Source organism: Myxocyprinus asiaticus, chromosome 3, assembly GCF_019703515.2.
Source record: "Myxocyprinus asiaticus isolate MX2 ecotype Aquarium Trade chromosome 3, UBuf_Myxa_2, whole genome shotgun sequence".
NCBI classification, from domain to species: Eukaryota; Metazoa; Chordata; class Actinopteri; order Cypriniformes; family Catostomidae; genus Myxocyprinus; species Myxocyprinus asiaticus.
This window is the reverse complement of record NC_059346.1, coordinates 10,058,387-10,076,497: the sequence shown is the minus strand read 5'-3', so window position 1 is coordinate 10,076,497 and position 18,111 is coordinate 10,058,387. Positions and strand designations below refer to the sequence as shown.

Sequence of the window (18,111 nt, the reverse complement as noted above, 5' to 3'; positions counted from 1 at the left end):
CCTTCGAGCATTGTTTTCTATTCGCTTGCGTAGTGTGTACCAATAGTTACTGGAGTGGGCGGGTTCTTATGCCATACGCAGCTTGCTATTGGTCAGTGCTAATGACAATCATGTTTTTTTTTCTCTCTCTCTCGTCTCAAAATAACGGAGGAAGCAACAGCTCTTGGTCTGCTTTTCTTTTTCTTTTTTATTTTTTTTATTTTTTTAATTGTGCAAAGTGGCAGAGGAAATAAAACCCGATACTCGTGAGTATTATTTATGCTTCATAGTTACAGTAATATTATTTACTCCCAAAGAAAGGGAACGGCGATGCGGATTGAATGAACCATGTTAATCCTCACCGGCGCTTGTCACAAGACAGTCCTGTGATGCGAGAGGGGAGGAGAAAATATGAATGCAGAGTCAGGGATGCGGATGTGATCCGGATACCCACCAAACCAGCCGTTCCTATTGCTACAGTCTAGCTTTCTGCGTGCTATTTTAAATCTATTCTTCTATGCAGTAACAAGATAGTGCTGTTGAATATTAAATGAGCTCAAAGGCCTATCAGTTACCCATTATGATGTTTGCAGGCGTCGGTTCAAGCATTGCCTGAACGACATTAAAGACCTAGTAGGCTTCAAATCTGCTTTTTCAGTATGTACTATGGTTTAGAAATGCAGTCTTTCACTTTGTGTGTTATGTTAATTGTTTTGTCTTTCCAGCTGCATCGGTCCGAAAGCTGTCGCGATGATCCACAGTCTATTCCTGGTTAACGCATCGGGTGACATCTTCTTAGAGAAGCACTGGAAGAGCGTGGTCAGCCGATCCGTGTGCGACTACTTTTTCGAGGCTCTGGAACGTGCCACGGAACCGGAGAACGTGCCCCCGGTCATCCCGACCCCGCATCACTACCTGATTAACGTGCTTCGCCACCGCATCTACTTTGTGGCCGTCATACAGAGCGAAGTGCCGCCTCTGTTTGTCATAGAATTTCTCCACCGGGTGGTGGACACATTTCAGGTTTGTGGGTTTTCAATAATCACCACTTTCTTTGACTCTTCCGTTGCTATGGTGAGATATCAGGTGGTATAACCATATTACTGAATCATTACCATATATATATTCTATGATATTACCATGGAACCTGTCCTACAATCAAGGAATTACCATCCCAGCTGAAAAAAATAAAATAATAATAATCTCAAACCAGCCTGAAGTGGTTTGCTGGTGTAAGATGGTTTAGCTGGTGGGCTAGCTGGTGTCTCAGCCTCACAAGCTGACAAGTCTCCAAAATTAATCTAAAACCATCAAACCTGACCAGTAGAAACCAGCTCGGTGGCCAGCTAAGTAACCCCTAAAGATTTGTTTTGTAAGCGTACTGCTCTCCTTTTCTGGCCAAAAAGCATAAAACTAAAAGGACTTATATATTCTTACATTTGTTGCATAGATGTCCTATAGTATAATTAAACAGATTGCTGATACCAAAGTGGTTAATAAAGCAGCATCACACGAGCAAGCGTATGTCCAGCTATCAGCATGGCCGCAAGCTTGAGGCTGCAAGCCGAGTGCCGCAGGTAATCACAGTGGTGCTGATAGATGGACAACACAGCACAACTATGAGTGTGATATTACTTTTATACAACAGTTCAACAAATAAGTAAATTAATAAGTAGGAAAAACTAAAGGACTGTTCCCCCCCCCCCCCCTTGTCTTGTTACCGAACAGGATCTGCCTTGCTATTTCGAAAGATGCACTCAAGCCTCAGTTATTAATTCGAAAACCACACTTTAGAACTAGTAATGACAGCTTGGGTTATTTCTAACAAATTATTGGAGAAACAAGGATGTGTGTGTGTATGAGAGAGAGAGAGAGAGAGTGACTGAGCGTGTGATTACCTGTGTCTTACCAGCTGTTAGTTTAACTCTATTCCTCAGCTGTATTATGGTAGTAATCCTCTCCAGTTGTGGAGTGATGCTGCCATATGTGCTATCGGAATTATCCTACGAATGTTTCTCATGTTAAAGTGTTTTGGTGTTGGAGAGAAAACATGGAGGATGCCAGTTTCATTCTTGTAAATTTCTTGGGGAACTCTTATTTTGACACCAACATAGAAGGCATACTCTCCTCCGCCATGTTGTAAGTTTACGTCCACTCCCAACTTGGAAACTTGTATCAGAGCGATCATGGAGTGACACTTCCGGATTAAATTTACGCACTGACTGACAACACACAGTCAACGTGTGCGCAACTTGCTTATAGCACACACAAGACGGTCTTTTGTCGCCACCTGCTGGCTCAAATCTTTAATGTCACAGAGATGAATGAACATTCACATATCTGCACTGCTCTTACATGTTTGGAATGCCATGAACACAAGCGGATTGATACAAAGAGTAAAGCGTCCCAGTGCTGATGGTGTGAGCTATCAGCACTCTTGGAACACCTCTCATGCTATCATATTTGAGGACTGAAACTAACTGTTGTGTAAAACTTTATAATAACTTCCATTAACATTATTACATTGTTATACATGAAAAAAAAAATCATTCAGAAATATTATTAAAATAGAAACTTAATATGTATTTATTCATATTTGAATTTCATGAACTACTTATCAGTTTAGCATTGTCATGTTTGTAAATGACTCAAGTGTAATAACTAACCACAACTTTTGACCTGTTTTAACCAATTACTTCTCAAAACACAACAAATGTGTTATATTTTCCCCTATAGGACTATTTTGGTGTGTGCACAGAGGCAGCTATTAAAGACAATGTTGTTGTGGTCTATGAGCTACTTGAGGAGATGTTGGATAATGGCTTTCCTCTGGCCACCGAATCGAACATCTTAAAAGAGCTCATTAAACCGCCTACCATCCTGCGTACAGTGGTGAACACCATCACAGGTAGTATTTGTGTTATTTCATGGTATATCAAATATCTATCAAGATGAGGATCTAGAATGCTTTCTAATAAATTCTCCTTTCCCTATCTGTCTTATCTGTGCACAGGAAGTACTAATGTCGGTGAGCAGCTTCCAACAGGCCAGCTGTCGGTGGTACCATGGCGGCGCACAGGTGTCAAATATACCAACAATGAAGCGTATTTTGATGTGGTGGAAGAGATCGATGCAATCATTGACAAATCAGGTAGATTGTCCTCTTATTTAGTGGTATCTGATAACATTCAATAGATATGAACATACAATGCAGATGGCTTTGCTGTCAGATCATGAACCAGTGTATAAGTAATTCTTTTTATTATTTTTTTTTATTCCCCCCAAAGGCTCCACTATCACTGCTGAGATCCAGGGAGTAATAGATGCCTGTGTGAAACTTACTGGGATGCCCGATCTAACCTTGTCATTTATGGTGAATCCATTTATTTTATTTTTTTAATTGAATTTCAAATTTTTTTAGTTAATGTTAAGTGTTCTACCGTTTTTACACATGCTGAGAGAAGGGTTATCAATGGCTGATACAATGCTGATTTGTGTGATATATTTTTATAAAAGCAAATAGGCAAACATAGAATTGCTTAAATTTATTACAAAAAATATTTATTATATACAAAATGTACTTTATTCACAGGAAGAAAAAAAAATGTCCATTATCCATTGACAAGGCTGTCTAAGGATGGTTACCTCTTGACACAAGAGCAAACTAACACTTCTGTTAATCAGCTAAGCAGCCACAGTTATTGGCCAATGCTCATAATCTCTCAATAGCCAAATATTGAATGATTAGATGGCCTGACTAATATTTCGGCCAATCGCTATTTATGTGTATTTTCTAAGACAGCACATAAAATTCCAAAATGTTGATCTGACAATAGGCACCATAGACTATATTGCTGCAGAAACTCAGCATAAACGGTTGATTAATGCAGAATACCTGCACTAAAACTCTTTTTCTTAAAGGAATAGTTCACCCAAAAATAAAAATTCTCTCATAATTTACTCACCCTTATGCCATCCCGGATGTGTATGACTTTCTTTCTTCAGCAGAATACAAATGAAGATTTTTAGAAGAATATCTCAGCTCTTTTGGTCCATACAATTCAAGTGAATGGGTGCCAAAATTTTGAATCTCCAGAATTTACATGAGTCAGCATAAAAGTAATCCATATCCAGTGGTTAAATCAATGTCTTCAGAAGTGATATAATAGTTATAGGTGAGAAACAGATCAATATTTAAGTCCATTTTTATGATAAATTCTCCTCCCTGCTCAGTCAGTCTCCACTTTAACTTTCACATTCACATTATTGATGCATATGCCACCTACTGGGCAGAGAGAAGAATTTCTAGCAAAAATGGACATAAATATTGGTCTGTTTCTCACCCATAACTGTTATATCACGTCTGAAGATATGGATTTAACCACTGGAGTCATATGGATTACTTTTATGCTGCCTTTATGTGCTTTTTGGACCGTAGAAATTTTGGCACCCATTCACTTGCAAAGACCTACAGAACTGACAGAATATTCTTATAAAAATCATAAGTTGGGTTCTGCAGAAGAAAGAAAGTCATACGCATCTGGGATGGCATGCGGGTGTGTAAATGATAAGGTTTTTTTTTTTCTTTTTTTTTTCTTTTTTGGGTGAACTATCCCTTTAAGTTCAAATGAGTAATTTTATCTACCCCTCCTCATATACCTCAGTTTAATTTGTTTGCCACCTCCTCCTTTCTCTCTTTCTTGTTCTGTAGAACCCTCGATTGCTGGATGATGTGAGTTTCCACCCCTGTGTGCGGTTTAAACGTTGGGAAGCGGAGAGAATTCTCTCCTTCATCCCCCCAGATGGCAACTTCCGCCTTCTCTCCTACCACGTCAGCTCTCAGAAGTAAGAATATCCCCAACATACTGAAAAAACACAAAGAATCCCTTTATAAGTAGTTTTACGGTTATTAATACTCTCAGGACATATACTGAATTCTTTACCATTCTCAAAGTTTGTATATAAGCGCTCGTGCCTGTGTTGTTATTTCAAAAGACTGTAATATGCATTTGTGATTGAATACTTTATTGCTATATTCTTCAGCCTGGTGGCTATCCCAGTGTACGTGAAGCACAACATCAGCTTCAGAGAAGGCAGTTCTCAGGGCCGCTTCGAGCTCACTTTTGGCCCAAAACAGACCATGGGTAAGACTGTGGAATCTGTGCTGGTGAGCAGTCAGCTGCCTCGTGGCGTCCTTAACGCTAACCTCAATCCTTCCCAGGGTACTTACACTTTTGACCCTGTCACTAAGGTACATAAGCGTTTATTATTTTCATTGTTAATTTTTCTTTATGTGGCTCTAATGTTCATGCCAAGTTTACTGCAAACATTTATTCTATCATTACATGTCAGAAGAGTCTTCTTGAGTTTGCCAATTTTTTCCCTCATGTGATGGTTTGCTGTTTTGTTTTTTATGTGCAAAGTTAAACTGATAGTTCAACCCAAAATTAAAAAAATCTCTCATCATTTACCCTCCCTTATGCCATCCCAGATGTGTATGACTTACTTTCTTCTGTAGAACAAAAACAAAGATTTTTAGAAGAATATCTCAGCTCTGTAGGTCCATATAATGCAAGTGAATGGGGTTCAAAATTTTGAAGCTCCAAAAAGCACATAAAGGCAGCATAAAAGTAATCCATAAAACTCCAATGGATCCATGTCTTCCTAAGCGATCCAGTTGTTTTGGGTGAGAACAGACCAAAACTGACCAATTTTCACAGTAATTCTTGACATCAGCAGTCTCCTTGGCGATCATGATGTCAAGTTCGATTACACTTCCTAGTGCTATCTAGCACTCTGTGCATGCGACAAGCACTAGGAAGTGTATAAAGCTTGAAATCACGATCATGCCTAGAGACTACAATGGCAAAATATAGGGTAAAAAATTTGTTACATTTTGATCTGTTCTCACCCAAAATCGACTGGATCACTTAAGATGATTTGGAAGCCACTGGAGTCTTATAGATTACATTTATGCTACCTTTATGTGCTTTTTGGAGCTTGACCTACAGAGCTGAGATATTCTTCTAAAAATCTTTGTTTGTGTTTAGCAGAAAATAAGGTCATACCATCTGTAATAGCATGAGGGTGAGAAAATGATGAGAATTTTAATTTTTCGGTGAACTATCCCTGTAAGGGGTTCTCTCTAATAAACTGTTGTAATGATGGGATTATTGGCATCAATAAATGTACAAATATTTAATATCAATTCTTAATAGTTGTGCAAATGCAGGTAGTGTTATCCGTGTTGGTTTCTGGTAAAAATCTTAACCATGAATGGAATTCTAAATGTAATGCTTGCTTTTCAAAAGAACATGCATCACCCAACATTTTGAATTTAGTTTAACCTAAAAGTTTAAGTGGCAGTAGCTGCATATTTACAGTATGTTGCAATGGTAAATATTTGTTGTGTGCAGCTTTTGTCATGGGATGTGGGTAAGATAAACCCCCAGAAATTACCCAGTTTAAAAGGCTCAATGAGTCTCCAGGCTGGAGCCTCCAAACCTGACGAAAACCCTACAATCAACATCCAGTTCAAGATTCAACAGTTGGCTATTTCAGGTACATTTACATTTATGCATTTGGCAGACGCTTGTATACAAAGTGACTTACAGTGCATTAAGGGTATACATTTTATCAGTTTCTGTGTTCCCTGGGAATTGAACTCATGATCTTGCCGTTAGTACTGCCATGCTCTACCAGTTGAGCAACAGGAACAGGTACTGTATCTCTCTCAACACACAACACCCACAGATCACTGACATTAAAGGAAATGTTCACCCAAAAATGATAATTCTCTGACATCTGCAGTCTCCTTGGTGCATCACTATTTCAAGCTCAATTACACACTGTGTGTAGCACTGTATACACTTCTGTCATGATCGCGCCAAGGAGACTGCAGATGTCAAGATATTATTGATATATTGAAAAAGGAGTTACATTTTGGTCTGTCTTCACTCAACTGACCATATCGCTTCAAAAGACATGGATTAAACCACTTAAATCGTATGGATTATCTTTGTTACCTTTATGTCATTTTTGGAGCTTAATCTTTGTGCATCAATAAAAAAAGTTACTCAGAGGTCCTTAGAGGACAAAAATGTCCCTGTCAAAAAACTGCCATAATGATATTATATATTAATATTATTTTTCACTTTCAATGAGTACATTTTTTTTAACCAACATCAGTCCTGATCATAACTACCAAATATTAATTCATTTTAAGGATTTTAACCCTTTAAATGCCAGTTTGTTTATATAATGCTACTGTTGTTTTTTATGAAAAAAAAAAAAAAAAACACAAATTTATTATTTTCCATATACTAAATGCTAAGGGGAAATGTATTTTTGGGATTATCACAGTCTGGGATATGTCAATGATTAGCAACAACATTGATTTAGATGCATTATTATTTTTTGTGCAGTGTCAGATTTAAAAAAAACTCTCAGGACCTTAGAGGACAAAAATGTCCATATCAAAAAACTGCCATAAAATTGTATATATTAATATTATTTTCCACTTTCACTCAAAATGAGACCTGATCATAACTACCAAATATTCATTTATTTTCAGGATTTTAACCCTTTAAATGCCAGTTTGTTTATATAATGCCACTGTTGTTTTTTACACATACACACAATTTCTCAACATACACACACAAAACATACTCAGACATCCATACCAACACACCCACACAATTTTAGCTGCATCATTTATTCAACTGGCCTGCAGTGCTCTATAATACAGTGAACAGAAAATAGGAAAAAAGCATGTATCTGCTCCATAGGCTAAACATGAGGAAAATGGCACCATCTGGTGGAAAACATTAAAAATTGTACATTTGAAGCCAGGGTTCCGGAATGAAAGCATAATATCATAGAATTCATGATTTTATGCATTAATGGCATTGGGATCAAATATTGCCATTTTAATGTGTTTCAATGGAGTGTAACTATTTTGTGTACACAGTGTATTATAGATGTATTATAGGAACTGAGGTTGAAATGTCAAAATTCCCCCAAAAATACACACCTTTGGCAAAATTTATGCTGTTGGCATTAACGCAGCCAAAATGATCGAAAAAACAAAAATGTCCCGAAGGTCGCACAAGGGTTAAAGTTTTGAATCCCATTGTCTTGCATTGTATGGACAATAACACGCATCATATATCCTTAAAAATATTTTGTGTTCCGCAAAAGAAAGAAAGTCGTACGACTTTGAGACGGCATAAGGTTGAGTAAAAGATGAGAGATTTTGAATTTTGGGTGAACTATTCCTTTAATGTTAGGATCTAGTGTTCAACTAATTAAAAAGGACTCACTCTTTCCCCAAATTAGCCAGTGGATAATGTTGAAATAGAGGAACTGTTATGTAAATAGTTTGTTTTTAAGGAACTGTTCTTAATTAAAAAGCATGCATATCCACATATTGTATGCAACTCAGCAGCTGCTATGGATTGCATTTTTATTAAAATATGCGTAGACTTTTAGTTCATTTTGTTCGGGATGTTTATTGTATTACTTTAGTATGGGCAGTAGAAATGTGCCACAGGGGTAGAAAGATTGATTACATTAAAATTTCTAATTAGTCCATTAAAATATCAAATTTGTATGAGATACCCCAGAGCCTTCTGTTCTGGGAAAATAACTGTGAATAAAATAAATGTGAACATAGAAATTTTCAGGGTTGACCTTCAGTCAGAGAATTGTTGCTCTAGTATCCCACTGGAAATGTTTGGTTGTGGGTGGGGATGTAATTTTAAATAATTTTGCATTATGAATGGAGACCATTCGTGACTTTTATATCGTCTGACCACAAGGGGGAGCCAGATGTTTTTTCTTTTTGATACTGACGGTTTGACAGCTGTGCCACTGAAAGACAGCACCACAAGTACATTTTAACTTGTTATTGATTTCAGTGTGTTCAGCATTCACAATCCTTCCCCAAAGAGACAACATGTTGCCATATACAATATAGGTTTTGCAACTGATATGTTTGCTTTCCACTTTCTCACCCAACAGGTCTGAAGGTAAATAGGTTGGACATGTATGGCGAGAAGTACAAACCTTTCAAAGGAATCAAGTACATGACCAAGGCCGGAAAATTCCAGGTCCGAACCTAGACGAACTCTCTCTGTTTCCATTCCATAATGAAAACAATTGGGTTACGTCAAAACGGGCAAAGAAAAGAGGAGGAGCAAGTTTGAGTTGATAAGTTTCCATCGGAAAGCGTTTCAGAATTGATGCAGGAAAATGAATAAGACTCTGTCTGCCGTTGTTGGGAGTATATGACTCTGCACAGAGGCAATGTTGTTGTTAACACTATCAAATGTGCTATTACAGGTCCACCCAAGTTAAAGGGACAGTAATTCACTGTCTTTGCATCCAGTGTTTTAGCAGCCTCTTTACCTTACAGTTGCATGACAGATAAGGTATCTTTCCTCTTAATCTACCAACTCTTATTTCCTCTCTTCGTTCCCTTTCTTGGTTTATTCTTTTTTGTCAGTTGTATATGTTTGTCCTTCAATACAGCACACTGTAATTCCGTCCTCACTTTTCTCAGTCTCATTCTTTATAAGATTGAACTGTAGTGTACTCTGTTGTTATGTATTGATTTCTGCTCTCCTCCTCTGCAAAACAAGTCTATAAGTGACTCATGCCTGTATTGCAGAACAATAATCATATGTTCCCATTAGACTGATTTTGACCTCCGTCCACAATGGTCATGTGCAAAGTTTTACTTTTACTGTAACAATTCCAAGCTGTTTGCAGCAGGCTTCATCCAAACTCTTATGCTGGAATGTTGTGAAAAGTGTTTCTAAAGCTATTTATTGGATAACTGACCATACCAATCCATGACACTATCTGTGGTGCTTCAATGTCCAGTGTCCTTCGTCTTACCCGGAATTCTACTTGGATAGAAAAGTCCTTGGGTAAAATTCGAAATCACATACTACTATACAATTACTGCGTCTTAGTACGACAAGAGTAGTATGCGATTCTGAATTTAGCCCTGGAAACAGTCGTACACTTCAGCATTCGTCCAGTCATTCAAAACGCGAAGCAATTTGAATGTTTTTGTTATGTTGGTTTATGGTTAGTTGAATTAAAGATACTGAATGCAGTATACAATGACTGGAAAAGATGTATAGAATTATGTTTTAGCTTTTGTTTTTTCTTCAGAACTGTTTGGCAGATAAATTCAACTGTTTACAGTGCTATGAAATAAAAGAGTAAACTAACATCCTCAAGTTTGGCATCTTGCATTTCTTTACCAGTCAGGAGAACAACATTGTGGTGAAAGTGTGTATAATGCTGCTATTTAGATATTAACATATGAATATGTTTTCAGGTTGGGTAGGCTACCTAATGTAACATACCTTGGAGTCTTAATACCTTGGTTAAGATGAAGTCTAACATAATTCATTCAACATTAAATGAAATCAGCTTTTAAAGTTCTGCTAAATTGACATGTAGGCGCGCCACGATGACGTCAGGAAAGTTTAACCCTCTCGTTCCACGGCACTTACAGAAATCCACTCCACAAATTACTTCAGCCTCTTTGTAGCACTCTTCGCAGCTCCTTCCTCCTCCTCATCGTCCTTTAACTCTAAAACTTCCATATAATACAAAGACGAGACATATAGGAAAGTTACGGGGTCTGTCCTCTGATGAATTTGTAACTTTTGTCATGGAAATTCGCTCTGTCACGTCTTGACTATTTCATATTTTTTAAACCCATACAGCAAATCAAGGTTTCGTGTTTGCAATGTATTTTCATAGTAACATCGTGACGTTTTAGTAATTTCTTGTGGGATTGTGTATCCTCATTCGTTATTCCATTTTCTTTAAATTGTTCATTTTAATCTGAATGGAATTTAAAAGGGACGCATCAAGAAAGCTTGAAGCGCTTGGTAAGTTTGACTTCCTACACTTTTTGTTGTCATACTAGGAAACTTTAGCTGTTATTTCTTATGTTCAGTATTACTAATCAGTTACTAACCCGGCAAGCCGTTTTCTACTAGGATAAAAATGTGTATTCCCTCCAGTGAAAGTTGTGTACGTTTTTGAGTGCCTAATGAAGCAATTAGCGTAATACACATCGAATACTGATCACTCTTTCTCATTAATGATATGATAAGCAACATCCATCAATGCAAACAGCATCAGTTAACGCCCTAACGAGTTTGTTACAATAGGCACTGTGTTGCAAATATAACCGTGTTTATTTAGAACTTTTAAATGTGTTTCTTTGTAACAAATTCCACGTATGCGCGCGCCGGCAACGCTACTTAACACGCGCCCCAGGGTGTTGTTTTCTTTATGCAGAGGGGGGCCCTTGCTGATGTGTCGTTTTTCTCACCCCTCAAAGGAAAACTGTCACTTGTTTGTCAACATAAATAGGAAAAGCTAATACAAACGTGTAAGTATGTCAATTTAGGTTTCATCGCAGGTTTTTAACACCTCACACTGAATCCTTGATTTTGCCGCCAGTTAAAGCGCCCGCTGAATGAGGAGCCACGTGCTCAAGAGCGCGTGCAACACTCTTGAGTCTTGACTATATTTGACTGGTGTGATATTTGGGGATTGCGATATATATATATATGTGTGTATATATATATGCATGCATGATTCTTTAATGGTTGTTGAGTATAGGTTTCATTTATCCTCTCTAATGCGGTTCAACCAGGTTGATTTGGCTTTATGCTTGTGTACACAAAAGTAGTTATTTAGTTTGATAGTCACTTACGAACTCGTTTAAATGGCCTGACCCACGTCACGTTCAGAGTCACGAGTTTAGAGGCGAAAATTCGATTACAAGTAAATTAACCGTAAAATAGTGCGTTTATTTGAATACTTAACGTATGTTGTGTTAAACCAACAGCAACCTACAGACAAAAATTAAATACGCCCAGTAACGTTATTTGGTTCACTTTGCAATCATTGTGTTTAAGTACTGTAGGCTTGACACTTTAAATTATACCTTAAATGTGAAAAGTCATACTCGCCTTAGCGGAAGAAGAGTGGGCGTCTTCCAGTTTCTTTTTTTTTTTTTTTTTTTTTTTTGTGTGTGTGTAGTGTTGTGAAATTTTTTAGGCTACCGTAATATATTTATTGCTCTATAATCTATTATAATTACTTTATTGAACCATGAAACGACACACGGCGAGAAAACGCTGTTAACTCGTACCGATTACTCTACAAATAAATAACGCGTCAGTAAAAATCATAACGACTCGTTAACGACCCAAGACCCAAGACTGACGTGTAGCGTAACTATACAATACCTTAATATATGCACAATACGTGAGCGGCGTGACCCGTAGCTGCCCTTCAAATATTTTCGTCTATTGACGGTCGACTGGAGTCTCCATGCGCTAAACAAAGAGTGTCGAACGAAAGTCCTGCATTCAGAGGAGGCAAACAAAGAGAGAGATAGAGAGTTGTCTCTTGGGGATTCGCCATTCTAAACAAGAATTTTCTCACATTTCGCACGTAGCTCATTAACAGTAGCCTATCGTTGTGTCTTGTCTGTATTTTATATCATTAATCAGACTGCACTATGAGCATTCGCTTTTCAGTATTGACATAAAAAGATTTAATTTGGCAACATTAGACAGAAAGAGGGATAGAAACAGTATATCATGCCACTTTTTACTTTTACAGTTTACTGTAATTGCAATCTCAACACTTCAGACCAAAAGATGAGGCTATGGTAAAGGGATATTTCACCCAAAAAATTAAAATTATGTCATCATTTACTCACCCTTATGTTGTTCCAGACTTGTATGACTGACTTTATTCTGTGGAATGCTAAAGATGTTCGGCAGCATGGTTGTGTTCCACAGTGGAATAGTCATACAGTCATACAGGTTTGGAACACAATAAGGGTGAGTAAATAATAACAGAATATGTCATCTTTCCGCAAACTATCTCTTTAAAATAGATTTGCTTCTGACAGAGCTACAGATTTACATGTCAGAGCTTAGGTGTTTTACATTACCCAATATCACTATGTGTAGACAAAATACCCTGTATAAATACATAGGGCTTGGTAAAAATATAGATGTTCTGATGTATCATGATCTTAATACATCATTAATATATGCCAAAAGAATATTTAGCAGAGACGAGCCAATTTTATTAAAATTAATGTGAGAAAATTGGAACGGTCAACGGATGTAGAAAGAAGTCCCACCTTACAGGTAAAAAAGCCAGTCACCTTTTAGATACAGACATCGCCTGCCAATTAACACGTATGCGCATTAGATATACAAGCCAGGAATTATTATTATTATTATTATTTTATGATTCCAGTGTTGTCAGATTTTACTGCTGATTTGAACTATTTTCTTTGATCGTAATCTTGACCAACCAGTTTGAACATTTTGGTGTTCCCCCAATTAAGTAGAAAGGAGCTGCACTGTCATTATTGGAAATAGCTAACCGAGAACATTCCAAAGATGTACGCCAGAGGACAGACTTGTTAGAAAGACTTATGCTGTGTTCAAATATACATACTAGCCTACTATATAGTATGCCAAAAACAGTTTGCCAGTTGAGTAGTATATCCTAATTCAAAGTATTAACGAAGCTTTAAGCGAGTAATAAACGGGTGAGCCATTATTTGCGGTGAGATTCTGAAGTATGGAATGACTGGACACTTAACAATTCCATAACCGCTCAAGAGCTGAGGCGACGTCACGTTCAAAACGCTGGATTTAAAGGAACAGTGGTGAATCGCGAGTCGAACGGCTCTACTCAACTGTAAGTGCTATAAATACCAAGATAATTGTTCCTTGTGCATAAATGGTGCTTGTTTAACAAAACCATAGCAGTTAGTTTTCGCAGTTGTTATTACATCATATGTTCGGGTCAAGAGACAATGCCCACATCCCCAGATGAAGTATGTCCGAAATCTATTCATACTACTTGCATGAATATTTAAAAGAACATACCGTTTTACTGGCCGAGAAGTGTGTCCTTCAATCAAACTCAAATCAAATACAGTACATACTGTGACAATACGCAGTTTCGGGTGCAGCTCATGTATACACTCAACCAAAACACTTCTGTGAGACGCTCGCTGAACTGCTGGTATTCTTAAGACAGTATAATTTTAGCACATGTTCTACAAATCAATGTAAATACTTTTAGTTGTAAGTAGTACAAAGTATGCATGTAAACAATAAACATGTAACAAACTATAAATCAATCTAATATATGCAATTTCAAGACATTTATTGATGGAATACATGGATTTGTTAAAAAAAAAAAAAACAAACTGAAAAACTAATATTTTTTTAAAATTCATATTTTTGTAATGTACCTAGTTAGAAGATCACCTATATAATTAACAGTATTAGCTGAGACAGAATTTCTTTCATATGTAAGCAAAATATACATTATTACTGAAATATACTTATATGAATCAGAATTGAGAGAATTTAATCGATTTGGGAAATCTGTATCAATAACAAGCCCTTATCCTTAAACCACTTTCTTTTTCTCTCCATTATACAGTCCCCAAACCGCCTTCAGTGGCCATGACTTCAGCTGGTTTCTGTCTGCTTCTAAATGACACCAAGTTTGACTCTTCGGGTAACACAGAGATGCTCCCCATCACTTGCGGCCACATTCCAAATGTACCTGTGCTGGCAGGTGAATGACGTCATGGCCATCACCTCAAAGTAGGGAGTTCGTCCTGTGGCCGCTATCACCCTTTTTAACCCGTTGTAAACTTTCCCTGTAGCCGGTGTGGCCCTAACACAGCACTCACTTTATGGACTGCTCTGTGCTGTGCTGTAAAGAACCTTATTTTTTTAACCTTATTTGTAACCCTATACTGGCCACTTGTAACACTCTCTTGTCCTGGAAGAGAGTAGGTCCCTCAGTATGCACAAGTTAAGGGGAGGCCCTGGTCCTCCCATCCAGGATATATATGAATTCTCTCCGGATGAGGAGGACCCAAAAGTTTTTCTCGGGGCCAGGGTTGCAAAGGTGGTGTCCCCTGTGGCCAACTACATCAGGTCTGAGCATGAGCAAGCAGGCCTCTTCTCCTTGCCACAAATGGAGGGTCAGGAACTGATGGAGCCTGTGGTACCACAGAAAAAGAAGCGTAAGAGATGCGCTGTATGTGGGCCTTGTATGCGGAAGGAGAACTGTGGTACCTGCAGCAACTGCCTGAACAGAAAGGTTGGCCACCAGATCTGCAAACTGAGAAAGTGTGACGAGCTGAAGAGGAGAAAGAGCCTGTGGGAGGTAAACGATCAGATCATAATTCACTTTTCTTATTATACATAACACATTCAAGGTATATATTTGATCAGTATTTACAAAACGGATAGTTCCAGTCTTGGATGCTGATTGGTAAAGAGTCAGAATACAGTCATCTGAATAGGAATCGGTGATCAGACTTACTATTTTGGCCTAGTGTATGCTAAAATGTGCATCCCTTTGACACATTTCAGGAGGGACCTGAGCCATATATACTGACCAGAATATCATGCGAGACTTGGGATGGACTCTTTTGACTCAGCAACCACCTAAATCACCCTAAAAACCGTATAGCAATGCACTAAAACCTATGCGTAACAAAAAGGATAACAATGCTCCGGACACTTCCCACAACCCTGTGGCTATAGGTTTTGCATGGGCAAGAACTACTCACATTTTCTTTAGAATATGTAAAAATCTATTTATTATAACTAATAGCAGACCACTAAGGCTTTCAATAAGATTTGTACCTAAGGTTTCTGATTGTAGCTTGGATTTTTTTTTATTTTTATTTTTTTTTAGTATAACACCCAAGAGGTAGGGCTGCAGTCATCAGCCCTGTCTATAACCTGTTATTGGTCCACCAAAACACATTCCTCCCCTATCCTGTCTTAACACGTCTCCGTTCATCCCTTCAATCTTCCCTAGACTATAATGACCTTACAGTATGATGGAAATAATATGGGTCAGTTTTCTAAAGATTCTAAAGAAGCTTAACTGTTTTTGTATGCATTTTATGTTTCAATACAATGAAAGAGAAGATGCTCAGTGCATTCATTTACATATGATACATATTTAAAGCTGAAGTGTGAAATTTTTGCGCCACGAGTGCCACCGAATGGAATTGCAAAAATAAACTGTTCTCAAACAGCCTTGCAAATGCAGACAGATAGTCCCACCCCCAACTCGTATCATTGGTTGAGGAACTGTTGTTTCGGGCTGGACGGGTCGCTCCAAACAAGTTTTATAGTGCCACAGAAACACAGTTGACTTTTTTTTTTTAATCAACCTTTAAATGGCTTATAGTTGTCTCTGCATATTAAGTTGGGATAGGAGAAAATATTTGAACACTGATAAAGTTAAACACTTCATCTTTTATGTATTACATGTTACTTACACATTTATTATACAGTAATAGCAGTTTATCATTAATATCAATAACAGTTGTCTCATTAATGAGTTTGTACTATACTTCACTAACAAAAACATACTTTTTATACAGATGAACTGTTTAAGAAGCCTGTTAGTCTTTGCACATTACTTTGGGAGGTTAGTTAAGCCTCTCTTTGTGTTATTGTTTGCAGTGTGCTTTTTTTATGAGACAGCTACTGTAGTGTCTTTTTCCAGAATGATCACACATAACAGTGGGTAATTATACACTTTTGAATGAAGCTGGGTAGACATTTCTTGTTTTTTTTTTTTTTTTTTTTCCACAGAGCAGCCTTCTGTTTTAGGTCTGTTGGACCAAAAAAAAAAAAAAAATCAACTTCACTGTATTCGTCATTATGCAGGCTCTAGCAAGTTGAACTAATTTTTACATATTTTGAAGAAAATGTGAGTCATGCTTGCCCACGCCACAGTCCAAATCACTGAGATCACATTTTTTTCCCAATTCTGATGGTTGATGTGAATATTAACTGAAGCTCCTGACCTGTATCTGCGTGATTTTGTGCACTACACTTCTGCCACACGATTGGCTGATTAGATAATCGCATGGATGATTGTTGGTGCCAGACAGGCTGGTTTGAGTATTTCTGTAACTGCTGAGCTCCTGGAATTTTCACACACAACAGTCTCTAGAATTTACACCTCCAATGGTGCCAAAAACAAAAAACATCCAGTGAGCGGCAGTTCTGTGGATGGAAATGCCTTGTTGATGAGAGAGGTCAACAGAGAATGGCCAGACTGGTTCGAATTGACAAAGTCTATGGTCACTCAGATAACCACTCTGTACAGTTGTGGTGAGAAGAATAGTTGTGGGTTGGTGCTGTATATATATTTATATTTAGTAGTGCTTGCTTTGGTGAACTTCACTATTACTATTGCTCATACTTAGGGTTAGGAATTTGAACAAATCTTCCTGCCAGTTTGATGGTAAAACGTGGCAAACAAATCCTACAGATTTACATTGAAGGAGATTCCCAAGCCATATCTAGGACCAGAATATCATAGAGACTTGGGGGTAGGTTCTTTTAGGTAAACTTTAGGTAAGCAATCACCTAGCAATGCTGTATTTTCCACCCACAACACCCTAGCAACCACATAGCAATGCCCTGGCAACCACCCACAACTTCCTAGCATTGCAGTGTTGAGTTTTGAACTGGCAAGCAGCACTCCCATTTTCTGCTGAAATGTAAAATCTGCTTATTCCAACGGTTGTATTTTGTATTTATTTTTTATCAGTGTAAAACATTTTTTGAAAGACACATATTGTTTTTATTTACTAGCTTAGATCAGACCAAGGATCAGGTGGATTAGATTTAAATGGTCTCTGTGTGTGTGTGTTAGGGTCACCCATCCCCCTTGTCTCCCCAACCCTCTTCCCCATCTCCCTTCACTGAGCACATGAAGGAGACCGGCGCTAAAATCTGCCATGGAAGTCTCACGTGTGCAAAAGCTAATTCATTAATAAATCACTAAATACTGAGAAACCCGGCACATGAAATGGTGACTAATGCAAATCCACATTCACAACACAGATTTTTAACACTTGTAAATCCCATGTGTTCTTATTTTGAGTACCTGCCTGTGGATTTTGTGTGCTAATATTTGATGGCATCTAATTTGAGATTTAAACGGGTAAGACCTTTTTTTTTTTTTTTTTTTTTTTTTTTTTTTTTTTTGAGAGAGAGAGAA

The 18,111-nt window shown here is 37.7% G+C and overlaps 2 protein-coding genes across 4 annotated transcripts in view; both read left to right on the top strand.

Annotated features, from left to right (window-relative positions):
• The first annotated feature begins 145 nt into the window (after positions 1-145).
• On the top strand, positions 146-10,236 carry LOC127425410 (AP-3 complex subunit mu-2). Of its 2 annotated transcripts, none has more exons than XM_051671423.1 (9): positions 146-245; positions 705-1,002; positions 2,716-2,887; positions 2,993-3,130; positions 3,267-3,352; positions 4,691-4,824; positions 5,023-5,230; positions 6,396-6,540; positions 9,001-10,236. In XM_051671423.1, the coding sequence occupies exons 2-9, from the start codon at positions 730-732 to the stop codon at positions 9,099-9,101; spliced, it is 1,257 nt and encodes a 418-aa protein (XP_051527383.1). In that variant the 5' UTR covers positions 146-245; positions 705-729; the 3' UTR covers positions 9,102-10,236. The 2 variants fall into 2 exon arrangements, with proteins under 2 accessions (XP_051527383.1, XP_051527373.1); XM_051671413.1 differs by lacking the exon at positions 146-245 and adding an exon at positions 387-612.
• A 245-nt stretch (positions 10,237-10,481) lies between these two features.
• Positions 10,482-18,111, top strand: part of LOC127425280 (methylcytosine dioxygenase tet3-like) — a 51,394-nt gene continuing 43,764 nt past the window's right edge. The window contains exons 1-2 of one of the 2 annotated variants that reach the window (XM_051671048.1): positions 10,482-10,892; positions 14,503-15,240. In XM_051671048.1, coding sequence (XP_051527008.1) covers positions 14,875-15,240 — 366 coding nt within the window. In that variant the 5' untranslated portion in view covers positions 10,482-10,892; positions 14,503-14,874. Of the gene's footprint in view, positions 10,893-14,351; positions 15,241-18,111 lie in introns of those variants that run through there. The other variant, XM_051671056.1, reaches the window with a different exon arrangement.